Raw genomic sequence first — 12,829 nt, forward strand, 5'->3', positions numbered from 1 at the left:
TCCAAACAAAATGAAACATTAAAATGTGCTCCAGTCGATGTTCGCCTAGAATTTGAAACTCGGACCGATTTTCCTGAAGATACTGCAGCCTACTGCTTCATATTACACGATCGTATTGTACAATATAATCCAATTAGTGGTGATGTTAAAAAATTAGTTTAAAATTAACAAGACATCAATGTACACGATGCTTTTCAATAAAAAGAAAATGAAATATATATATTGCTAGAATTTAATATAAACTACCTATAATCATAGAGAGAGAGAGAGAGAGAAGCATCCACACTAAACGGCGTACGCACCTAGCAAGCTAGAGACGCTACCCCCTCTCTGAGAGCCCAAACTTAGCCAGCATAAGCTTACTATCCTCCCTACTATAGAAGGAGAATGAGAGAGACCATCATATAGCTTACTAATACCCTACCAACTTCTACAGCATCCTACCTTACCAACCTATGTAGGTGAATGTTGGTGGGTGAGTGGGTGAGGGTAGGTAGGTGGGTGGAGTAGGTGAATGGGTAGGTGGGTGGTGTAGGTGAATGGGGGTGGGGTACTGGTAAATCCTAAGTAAATTAAAACATTAATTTTTAAATTTAGTTTACTTTATTACTTTTTTTATAAATTTTACAAAATTAAAAATACAATTTTTTTCTTTTTAATATTATTATTATTTAATTTTTTTGATCCGGCGACCTTAGAGGGGCGAGTCGGCTTCCTCCGTGTTGGTTGAGCCGGAATCAAAATCATTTTCCGTCGAACTCGCTCAACGTTCTTCACCAACGGAATTTTTTTGTGTAAAAAAAAATTTTTTAATTATTATTTTGAATTTAAATTTATTAATTATTTCTATAATGTAATTACTTATATTAGTAGTTAAATCGAGTGGGTATCGTCTCCTCTTTGACAGCCTGCGGATGTTGCTGTAGATGAGGTTGCTGTTGACGTCGCTGGTGATGTTGACCTCGACGTTGCTAATGACTATGATAATGTCACCGACGCAGATGATGTTGACATCCTCGAAGGTGGTGCATTATCTTCATTCATCATGGCGGTTGTTGATGGTGCAGTAATCTTGTTTATGCTGGAAAGCCTTTGCTTAACTTTCGCAGCAAGTTCGTCTTGCTCCGCTTTAGCTAAGTCGGCTTTCCGTTTCCGCTCCAATCGAGCGGATTCTTGATGCTTCCTCATAGCGTCCGCACGCTCTTGTTGCTCCAACTTTGCCTTGACGCGATCATTGACAATCTTGTCAATTTGATACGCGACTTGATGCGCCATAATTCTGGCCGCCATAGATTCCTTGATCCACTGAAAAGAGATAAGACAATTAAATATTAATAAAAAATATAAATTGTTATAATTTTATAATAATACTTACTTGTTGAACCGTAGCTTTCATTTCTCTGATTTGCAGTCCTTGAGGACTGCTCTCCTCCACAAATCGTTGCAACTGAAAATAAATGATAAATAAATAAATAAATAAATAAATAAATATATGAGAAAAAAATACTTACAGTAATTAATATTAAAATTAAGAGCCGATATAACAGCTCTTTTGCCACGTTCTGCATGGTAGGAAGCTGGTAAGTGGTAAGCTGAAATTGAATAATAATATTATTAAAAAATTATAAAAGTTATTTTAATTATTTTTAAATTATTTAAAATTATACTTACAGTTTCTAAAAACTCACACGCTTTAACAATATTTTCCATTGTTGTTTTATTTTTTATTTATAAACTTTATAAAAAATATAAAACTTACTAACGTTTAAATAATAATAATAAACAATTAGCACTGCACTGTGAACAGCTTGAAGTTTCCTTTAAGACTGACCAACGAAAATCCTACTGAACACTCACACTATTATCAGGTACGAATTTTCTACAATATATGTAACGCTACACACAAACGTAGACATTCTTTGAGTGAGATAGGACGTTTGGTGTACCTTTTCCCTCCCCATGTAGGCTAGAAAGTTTATCACTTTCTAAAAACTCTATAAATCTTGACGTCCCGGTGACTTTATGGTCATTCGCAAAAAAACACATTAAACGCAGATGGTCACGCGTCCGCGCTAATGAGTTTGTTTGACCATCCTTAAACCGTCTATTATCTGCATTTGCGATAGTCATAGGCAACATAAGATAAGAGGGAAGGTAGTAAGCATAGATGCTCTCTCTTTCTGAAAGTAGTGGAGAAACTTGATCACCCTCAAACCAGCTGTGATCTACATTTATGATAGACATAATCAACTTAAGATAAGAGGGTAGTTAGTAAGCATAGCTGATCATGCGCTCCCCTCCTCCTCCACTGTGGTCCACGCTGAGTCAGAGCTAGAGAGAGAGCATACGTTTAATACTACTATAGTAGCGCATCCCCATCAGGCCAGATCTATAGACAGCATGCGCTCCCTTCCTCCTCCGTACGCTCAGGCCCTATACCAAATATATGCGTGTGAAGCTAATATACACAATATGCATCTTCTAAGGTAAATGTGGCATTGGCTCTAGTGGTAGAACGCTAGCCTGCCAACCCAGAGGACTCCGGTTCGATTCTCCGGTCTGTCTCTTCATTTTTTTCAAAAAATCGTCGCTATTTTCTATTCGTTTCATTCTCAATGTAGCAAGTAAATTGTCAATAATATATATTTATAATTTAAAAAAAAAAAAAAATTTTAATTTAATTTGACTGAAAGCACTAGGTATAGGTTCCCTAGGGACTAGAGCCCAAGGGACTAGGAGCCCTAGAAACCTTCCTCAAAAATTATAAACAATTATTAACATTAATAATAATTAACATGGAAGGGTTAGGCCAGGGAATCAAAGGGTTAAACCAGGGACCCCCCACGAATATTGTTAATAATAATTATTAACAATAATAATTATTATTAACATGAAAGGGTTAAGCGAGGGGGGCCAAAGGGTTAAGCCAGGTGGGGCCAAAGGGTTACAGACCCCCCGTAGGTGTGCTGGAATATACGTATGATCCAGCACACCAGAGACCCACCGCATGTGTGCTGGAACATATATTGCTATACTACTTAGAAAACGTTTTATTTGTTCCGTCAACATGATCGGAATCTAAATCCATAAGCTCAGTAGTTTTAACAGTAATGCTACTGTCGGATTGCTTTGCGTTTTTCTTTGGCATACTTTACACCAGATGTTATTTTGTAAAGTTATTCAGAATTATAATATTATGAGGTTCAAAAATATTATAATAAATCAATCGCAGTAGTAGTCGAAGTTTTTATAGAAATTATTATTATTGTAATACAATAGTAATATAAATTTTGTATTTTTTAATTTTTTTAAGTATACAAATTTGCGGAAAATATTGGGTACCTATATGGATTTAGGATTGCAGATTTTACTGCAAGTACAAAAAAATGACTGTTCGCCACCTAGCGGCCGTTTTATAAGTGAAATATGATTTGAAATAATTTTATTGTAACTTTTATTATTTAGAAAATTAATGAATGCTAAACCTGTGGATTTTCGCTAGAAAAAATATATTTATAAAATAAATTAAGCTTATCAGCCATTTCGAATGCTCGATGTTGATTTTCAATGCAAGAATTTTCAAAAAGTAACAAAATATCAAATCAGCACCCTCAAAAACACAAGAAATATATGTTTTCTCATTTTCCTTTATTTTTCAGAATTTTTCAATTTTTCGTCCGCTATTTTAAATTTTGGATTTTCAAAAATATCAATAATCGATAACAGAAGTCCTGCAACCATACTAATAGTGAAATAAAATTGTTTAGTAGGTATACGTTACATACTTTACTCGAAAAGAAAGGACATTCAGTTAAAATAAAAAATGAAATTTTCACTAATTGTAAGTTTGAGCAGCCATATTGTTTTTGGATCGCAAAATTTGGAAAATCTGTTTGCAGATTCGGAAAGAGCAAGTCCTTTTGCTTCGGAAATGGTATTTTGCAAGTCGATTTCAAGCGATTCTACCCATTTTACAAGACGATAAACCAATCGGTAGTCTCATGGTTAATTGGGAAGAAATGGGTTAATTGGTGGCTACGCGAGTGGAGTTGATCAGGGGTATTCAGGGGATAAGCGAGTGAAGTTAATGAGGGAGTGTTCAGGGGTATGCGAGTAGGATTGATCAGGATGTGAGGTTGAACATGGGTAGGCGAGTGGGGTTGAACATGGGTAGGCGAGTGGGTTTGATCAGGGGCTGAAACTGATCAGGTGGTTTGCGAGTGGGGCTAATTAGTTTGTAGTTTGTAGGGCTCGATAATTCAGAAAATTGGAGTGCATGGGTCAGATTTTTAGCGTAACAGGATTGAGGACTTAAGGCTTAAGAAAATTAGGGATTGATGTCTGGGATTACAGCTCCATAGGTTATAAGGCTCGAGGGTTAATAAAGTTGGAATTAAGAGTCTAGGGTTATAGTCATGCAGGGTTACAGAGCTCAATGGTTAAAGCAATCAGGGTTAAAGGATAAGGGTTTTATTTGTTTTCTTCTATAAAGTAAGCGGATTTATCTTGAAATGACCTTAACTCTAACTCGATGTGTTCAAATGGATTTCAGGTTTGCACCTACGGTGCCTAGGATACGAAGATATATGATAGTATACGACTGAAGCGCATAGGACATCTTCAAAATAAGTTCATATGAGTCAAAAGTAAATTTGGTCTATCTGTCACTTGTTTAAGCTCCAGGTATCCTGGAGAAGTTATGTTGGAAAAACTAAGAATGTGTAATCGAATGTAAAATTTCCCGTTCTTGCCGCATCCGTGGTCGAATTTTCAAATCCGTTGTAATAAACACATTTAATCTTCAAGTAGCCTTGAACCTGATGTGATGGAGGTCAACGGACCTCGGATTTGTATTCATTATATCAAAATACATAAGAGTTATGTGGTTTGGTTAAACAGTTATATTATCAACTTTTTTTATTTCGTAAACCTGTGTAATGTTTATCCAATCAATTTTAATAATTCGTGTGTTTATCACAGATGTGAAAAAATTCTATACAATAGACTGAATTACTCTTAAAAAATACTATACTTCTCTCTTCTTTTACAATTCTATAAAATATTCTTCAATATGGATAAATCATCGATTAAAAATTTTAACATCTATTTTTTCTCATTAATGACTCATAAACTTACCAGTATCGTATAATTCAGTAATGACTTATCAAAAAAATGTGATGTAATAGTCGTGTATAACTTACACTGTATAAATTATCTATATTTATATAATAGACAATCAAAAAGAAGCCTTAAAAAACGTAGGGATGAACATGAGTGGACAGACATTGATTGATCTTTGCCTATTTCTATATATTTAAATAATAAAATAACTATTATAAAAGAAATCTTTCGAGAATACTGTAACTCAAGAATAATATTAATTCGATAAATAGACATGAAGATACTTACATATTTGAGTAATCAATAGGTGTATCAACAGACTGTTGAAATAATGTACTATTTAATAATGAATACTTTATTTTTAATCACACTACCGTATCCATTTGTGTATTGGGAACCTTTTGTTGTTGTATTATAATTTAGATGTCATAATTTTCTTTAGAATGACGATGTTCTATATCCTCCGATTATCTAAGTTTATTTCGAATAATTACATTAATGACGTATAGTTAGAATTACTGTTACACCTATATTTGGCTAGAGAAATATCTTTTCAGAATGTTTCAACTATAATGATAGATATTATTAATATAAAATAACTTCCACAACCATTTTGGTACTAAATTCTTATTTTTTTAGAATTTCGTATTATTTTTAATTTTTCAATCAAGGGATCTAAAGATGCCACATATTAGTAGAAAAACGCGCTTCATCAATAATGTAAGTATTTTATTGAATTTTTCGTCATTAAGGTTTGCCTTTATAACTTTATTATCCAATTAACTAATTTTAAATGTATTGAAATTGTAATATTAAATAAATAAATATTTTTACCCTTCATGAGTCTGCAAGTCCTAACTGTCCTCGGATTCTATATACAAATAAATTTAAACACAATCTTAGATCATATTTATATAAAAGATACTCTATCTGCTATATTTTATTTAGCTGTAACCTATGTTTTTTTAACTTTAATCCCTAATATACATTGTTTTATATAATCTCCATAAACTTTCGGTAGTTTTGTTTCTATTTTCGAAAATAACACTAATTGTCTCTATGATTGTATAAGATTGTGTTTTATTACATTTTATAAATTTACAACTTTGTTATTTAATTAATCAATGTAATAATAGAAAGCATAAATAATTTTAATATTTAAAGAAAGATTAGAACACATATATGTTGTAACGGGGTTGATAATCGTCTTATTATTTATGCGCGCGATCGCATCGAAGAGCGCGCGAGATTATCTGAACGTTCAAATTCGTAAACCGGAGAGCAGGAGGGAACGGGCGTCAGAGATTAGTTAGTAGCAATCATAGCAATCGCGAAATTAAGCTGGCCAACTTACCTTATTAGCAGTCGCACGATAAACGAAAGAAAAAGTTCGTAATTAAGTCTCGGGGAAGTCCGCTTCTGTGACCAAGCGGTTCTCGCTTTCGATTTCACCCTCGATGGCGAAACTCCTCACTCCCACACGCTTACACGCACTCATCTCCGTCAGGCGAAGGCACATCTTCTGTCTGTCCTAATCAGCTCGTCTCGGCACTCAAGAAAACTCGGGAAAAACTCTCTTCGTCACTAGCTAGCGGAGTGCTCAGGTTCTAATCCGCGACTGGTTCATTTTCATACGCGCGCGTTTTGTCCCGTCTCGTGCCGGATTCCCTCGTTACATTTTTCCCCAACCGGCAGGTGCTGCCCTCGCAGGCAGCCGCGTGGATGGGCTGTTAGCGCTAATGGGAAGTTTACCGTCACAATGTACAAAGGAGAAAGTGTTGAGAAAACTGTATTTATTGTGGTATGCACAGTTTTTAGAGACAGCGCACATGCGAGCGACTGACTTTAAGACTATATTTATGTGTTCTGCGTGAATATTTTTTTCGTGCTCTAGCCTATGCATTTTATGCCTAAATAAAGTGCCTTTCATCCTTTCAACTCTGTTTTTTATTTATTTACTTACTCCAGTATATCGTTCCTTTCAACAATATTTATAACAATAATTATTTACTTTTTGAGTATTAATGAAACGGTATTTTGGTGTCAATGCTTTAAAAGTTCATCGTTTCAGGAGTATTTAAGAAAACGAATATCACTAGCTTTAATGATTGATGGGATATGAATTTTTGAGAACGTTGCATCAACTTTTTTTTATTATTTTTTTACCTACCTTTGTAATTCTCTAAAAATGTATACTAAAGTTTGCTACTTCATATAGATATTATTAATCCTAAAAACTCCAGTAAAACCAGCTATTTATATGTCTGTAGCTAATTGTAATAATGTGCCAGTGATAAAAGCTTGTAGATCAATGAGTTTTACTGCAAATTTTACTGCATATAATTGCATTTTGGTACATTCTTCTTAAAATCTAGATCTTATTATATAACTTATAAATCTATCGTTCAACTGCAATTTCTTAAATAGTTATTCTGTACGTTGATTTGACTAAGTATTAATTCTTTTCAGGTAAAGCGATTAGTTTACCAAACGATTTCCTCTACTTTCAAGAAAATAGCCGAGGAGGCGGTGTTTTACAGGTATTCAAAAAATAGCATAACGTTTATAATGGAATAATTTAATCATATATTACATTAATAAAATGACATCACGAATTTCGAAAAACTTCTTAATAAAAACATAAAGAACAAATGATAGGGTATTCCTTTTCCTACCGTTGTGAGCAGAAGGATTTATATTTCGGAGATACGAGGTCTGTCTGGAATGTATCGGGCGTACATTTACATTTTCGTGCTAGCGTTATTCTTTATCATCTGGTGAGTATCATCTCTTGATTGAATAACATGGTTCCATTGGTTTTTTCACTTTTCAAAACAGTCCTGGAACTCACTTTTAGGGATAGCCTTAAGTACACTCGTCGCATTGTTTTCAACCGTTGTTTTGTCATGGAATCGGTGTCCTTTCAGTGTTTTTTTTAGTTTTGGAAACAGCCATAAGTCACAAAGGGCTATGTCGGGACGGTATGGAGGTTGTCGAAGCAATCCGATATTGTGTTTGCTCAAAAACTGCTGCACAAGATTGGATGAATGCGCTGGCGCATTATCGTGAAGGAGAAGCCAGTCACCACTTTCCCAAAAGTGCGGCCGTTTTCTTCTTACTGCATCACGCAAACGTTTCAAATTTTCAACGTAGTATTCTTTATTGATTGTCTGACCTGTTGGTGCATATTCGTGATGTACAACACCTTCACAATCGAAAAAAACAATCAACATTGACTTAACATTGCTCCGACTTTGACGTGCTTTTTTTGGTCTTGGTGATTCAGAATGCTTCCACTGTGAAGATTGTTGTTTTGTTTCAGGATCATCACCTGTAATAACTTTTTTAAGCACATTATCATCATTATTGACCATTTCCAGATTGTTCAGAGCGATTTCTAAGCGAATGTTCTTCTGCTCTGCTGTGAGCAATTTTGGGATGAATTTCGCAAACACGCGTTTCATTCCTAAAATTTCGGTTGAAATTTCTGAAATGATAGTTTTTGGTATCCCAAGGTCTTCTTCTAATTCTCGCACAGTCATACGACGATCTTGTTCAATTGCAAGTCGCATCTGTTCAATATTATTTGCGGTTTTTGTCGTCGAAGGTCGGCCGGAACGAGAATCACTATCGACAGAAGTGCGACCATCCTTGAACCGTTTATACCACTCTTTTATTCATGTTTTGCTCATACACTCGCTTCCGAAGGCCTTTTACATCATTTCAATAGTTCCCGAACTCGCTTTCCGCAAAATTTGATGCAAATTCGTTGATCATGTTTTTCAGTCATTTTTGACAATATCAAAATCCGACGAACGCGAAAAAGGCACTGTAAACAAAGACATGCTGCGCATGAACTATATGTCTGGCAGGTGTCAGTAAGTAACCAATAGATTCGTGAGGCTTTACTGTTAACGTTTTTGTCCAGTAGAGGTCGCTCGAACACTATGGCGCGAAGATATAAACGTCGGTCCGATACTTTCCGGACAGACCTCGTAGATGTGTGGGGTTCATCGAATTTCCAGTCCATACCACACAAGTCTATACACCTCTTCACCTAAACGTATTTTTGCTACCGGGTATTTCAAGATTTTCGGTGCGAGTTCGGACCCGCGGATGCGCGGGTAGCGATCAATATGCAGGATACCTACTAGATTGTCACATCAACTTGACAAGTGAACATTGCCAGCTCCTCGTCTCTACGTATTGACTGCAATAGTGTACCTGTGTCAGCTCGTCCTCGCATAATATCTTGTACGCGTGACCTAAATAATATTAAAATTGTTTTAAGATTACCCATGTGTTTCCTTGTTAAAAACCCCTCCACAACCTCGGATCGAAAAGATCTGTCTGATATAATTAGAATTTGTATATTTTCTAATAGAGGTACATGTATAAATCCTACTGTATAGAGGGATAAATAGAGGGATATTCAGAAATAAAGTGAGCCTTACCCTATTAGATTCATACTGCTTTGTGTTGATTGCTATTAATTTAATAACCAACCCGTAACACGAAATAGAAAAAAATTATAGAATAATAGATAAAAATTTGTTTTTCTCAAACCTTTTATATGTTTTCTTCTCTCTCCTTCCATAGGCTATAGTTATGTATAGTAGAGAAAATATGCGCATACCGTAGAGTGTGAATGCTCTCTTACTTAATAAATCTAAATATATTTAAATAATATCTGATGAAGTATATATTGTAGCTATACTTAAAAAGCAGTAATTTTTTAAATTTAACTTTCATTTATGTTTTGACTCATTTAAAGCTGCTTATCTGACGGCTAGTGTCATTGTGCCTTTCGAGGAAATTCAGTTAATTTATCTATTTGAGACTCGTGGTTTTAGTTAAAGGTAGCCATAGTCCTCATGAGCCCGTCGTTATCAAAGAACTTCAACCTTCATAAGAAGTTATACTACACAGATAATATAAAAATCAAATGCTTAATAGTCGTCATGATTGTTTAGAAAAAGGATAACATTTTTTGTATGACTTAAGCATACAATAGATTATAACAATATCTACTCGAAATCATTATCAGCAAGACCCATTTTTCACTTAATTTAAAAAAAGACTTTAAAATATTTTCTTGATAAATCAGCAGGAGAAACAAGCTATACCAGTAAAACCACAACTTGAACAATAATTGGAACTGGAAAACATATTAATTGATAATCTAATAATCTGAACGCAGAAAAAATTAAGTAGTAGTGGTAGTAGTAGTAGTGGTAGTAGTAGTAGTGGTAGTAGTAGTAGTAGTAGTGGTAGTAGTAGTAGTAGTGGTAGTAGGAGTAGTAGTGGTAGTAGTAGTAGTAGTGGTAGTAGGAGTAGTAGTGGTAGTAGTAGTAGTAATAGGAGGATCGAATGGCGACTTCAACCAGCAGCCTTCTTTTGTCTTCCCTCGATCCGACAATATTCGGCATCATTCGGTTCAGCCCCGCAAGGAGCTTCGACGCCTTCTCCTGCATTCTCCCGGGACGCTCGTTAAAGTCGAGCCAAGAGTCGAAACAGACGCCTAGGTACTTGGCGCATTGGATCCTGGAGACTATCGTATCCCCAACATTTACTCTGAAGTCGCCGCTAAAGTTTCTTCTCCTCGTGATGACTACCACCTCGGTCTTATGACAAGCCGGTGCCAGTCCATGTTCCTCCAGCCACCGCATGATCCTCCGTATGGTTCACTCGATTCTTCGCTTCAGGGCTTCCTTGGTCCTTGCTATCACTCAAAGCGTCACAAAATTCCCGCATTATCTTATGCGCCACCGTCAACGTGGATATACCGCAGCGGAAACCATACGGATTATCCGCGAGGTCGATGCCGGCTTTCACGATGGCTCGAAGTCTTCAAAGATCTTCCCCGTGTAGTCGATCGTGCACAGGGGTCTAAACGACGACGGCGTCACTCCCAGTCCCTTGCCCTTGTCAAGAAAGATGACGCGCTGGACCTTCCACTTGTCACTGAACATGCCTATACATAGACAAGTATTAAATATATCCAGCAGCACATATGGATTTTCCTTCGCTACGACCTTCAATACCTCATTTGAGATGTCGTCTAGAGCTGGAGTCTTCAGGTTTACGAGATCCGTCGTCAACGTCAACCCCATTATTCGTGTTTAACGGCCGGGCCTCCCGTTTAGGATGATCGGGGAAGAGGGACTCTACGATGTTCCGCATATCCTCAGGTGCTGTGTTCCCAAATAGCTTTATAGCGATCTGGTATCTCAGCTCCTATGGGTCTCTGTTGATGCCCTCTCTCAGCTCTCAGAAACACCTTTTATTGCTTTCGTAAATAGCACCCACGAAGTGCTTTCTTGCACTCTTATACCTTGCCACCGCTCCAGCACCTCGTTGTCATGAGTGTACAGCATTTTGTGGAGGCTCCATCGACCCGTATAAACTACAGCTAGTCTATGCGTCGTCGTCGTTCAACACTTTTCCACTTTGAGGGTGATGTGGCGTATTCAAACATTACCACCCTTCTCTCTGGGCGCCATTAGGTTGGCATAGCCCACTGTCTTTCACTCCTTCGCTTTCAAATATTTGGAGATCCGGATTTTATTATTAATCTAAGGCGGTGACCTTTTCGAGAGGAGTACCGATCTTTTCAAGGTTCGACGCTCAGGGAGAGCTGAACTAAAGGCTTGACCCTCGGTTTGGGCGCGACGGGAATCTAGTTGCCCCGACGTCTGCCGCGTCGGAAGCACGCAGCGTACAAATCTTACGAGATTTGCTTGGCCTGGTACCACTACCCCGCAGAGGCCAACCCAAATTGGGATGTCAGAAGAGAGACTCGGCCAGGACAGCCAGAGGAATTTCCTATGACGATCAACCAGCTAAGCCTTCCCTCCTGGGCTCGTGTTCAAAAACATCCCACCCTGCGTACCTGTATTAAGGGATCTCTCCCACGACTCACAGGTCCATCGCTTCGACGTACCGTGGTATGTCTCCCCATTGCGTTTCGGTCATCCCCGCTCACGCTGGTGGGTATCCGTTATTCGAAAAGGTTATTTCCCGGTTCGTCCCCGATGTCGGGCTTCGCTTTCTAGAGAATGGCTCCCAAGACCGGCAGATACCGGTGTTTGCTCTTTCAATTTATTGTTTTGACTACTGGGTCTGGACGGGGCTTCGTCTAGTCGACAAGGCGATTCCCCAGGCAGTTATTAGTATGCATGCCGGTCCCACGAGACACTTGAGTTAAAACTCCGCCTCAGGGCCAAATCGGTAATTCGCGTTCAAATTGTCGAGCTTCAGAGTTTATTTCTGAAGTTCGACATTCAAAAATTATCGTTCAAGATTCAAGCTTGTATGCTTGTGTACGTTCAAAAATTAGGTTATTGTGCGAGTTTTTGTCCTTTTGTTAGGGACCTTGTAAGAGGTGGCGTCTTTCTACCATAGTTTGAAACTATTTTTCTTCGTTTTCTCTTTCTGGGTACTCCTTCCCTGGGCTCTATGACTTTTCTAGCAAAGTCTTCAAAGACTTTGTAGATTTTCCTGCTGGATACTAAGGTCGTTTCCGGGCAGGGCCATACATGGTTCTCCTCTTCAACCACCTTAATTAATGGCTCTCTTAGTTCCCTTGTATCTTCGCAGTTAAAGAGAATATGACTTTCGCTTTCTATTTCTCCGCAACTACACAGTTGGTCTTCGCATAACCCTCTTTTGTAGAGGTATGACTTAAAAGCACCATGTCCAGTCATAA

General features: G+C 37.3%; 1 protein-coding gene across 3 annotated transcripts in view; it reads left to right on the plus strand.

Annotated features, from left to right (window-relative positions):
* LOC131675425 (aromatic-L-amino-acid decarboxylase-like) overlaps positions 1 to 12,829 on the plus strand; it is a 1,116,730-nt gene that overhangs the window by 317,430 nt on the left and 786,471 nt on the right. For all 3 annotated transcript variants that reach the window (XM_058954401.1, XM_058954403.1, XM_058954402.1), the window contains exon 5: positions 7,591 to 7,661. In XM_058954401.1, coding sequence (XP_058810384.1) covers positions 7,591 to 7,661 — 71 coding nt within the window. The remainder of the gene's footprint in view (positions 1 to 7,590; positions 7,662 to 12,829) is intronic.

Source organism: Phymastichus coffea, unplaced genomic scaffold (assembly GCF_024137745.1).
Source record: "Phymastichus coffea isolate CEN01 unplaced genomic scaffold, Cenicafe_Pcof_1.1 PCOF00021, whole genome shotgun sequence".
NCBI classification, from domain to species: Eukaryota; Metazoa; Arthropoda; class Insecta; order Hymenoptera; family Eulophidae; genus Phymastichus; species Phymastichus coffea.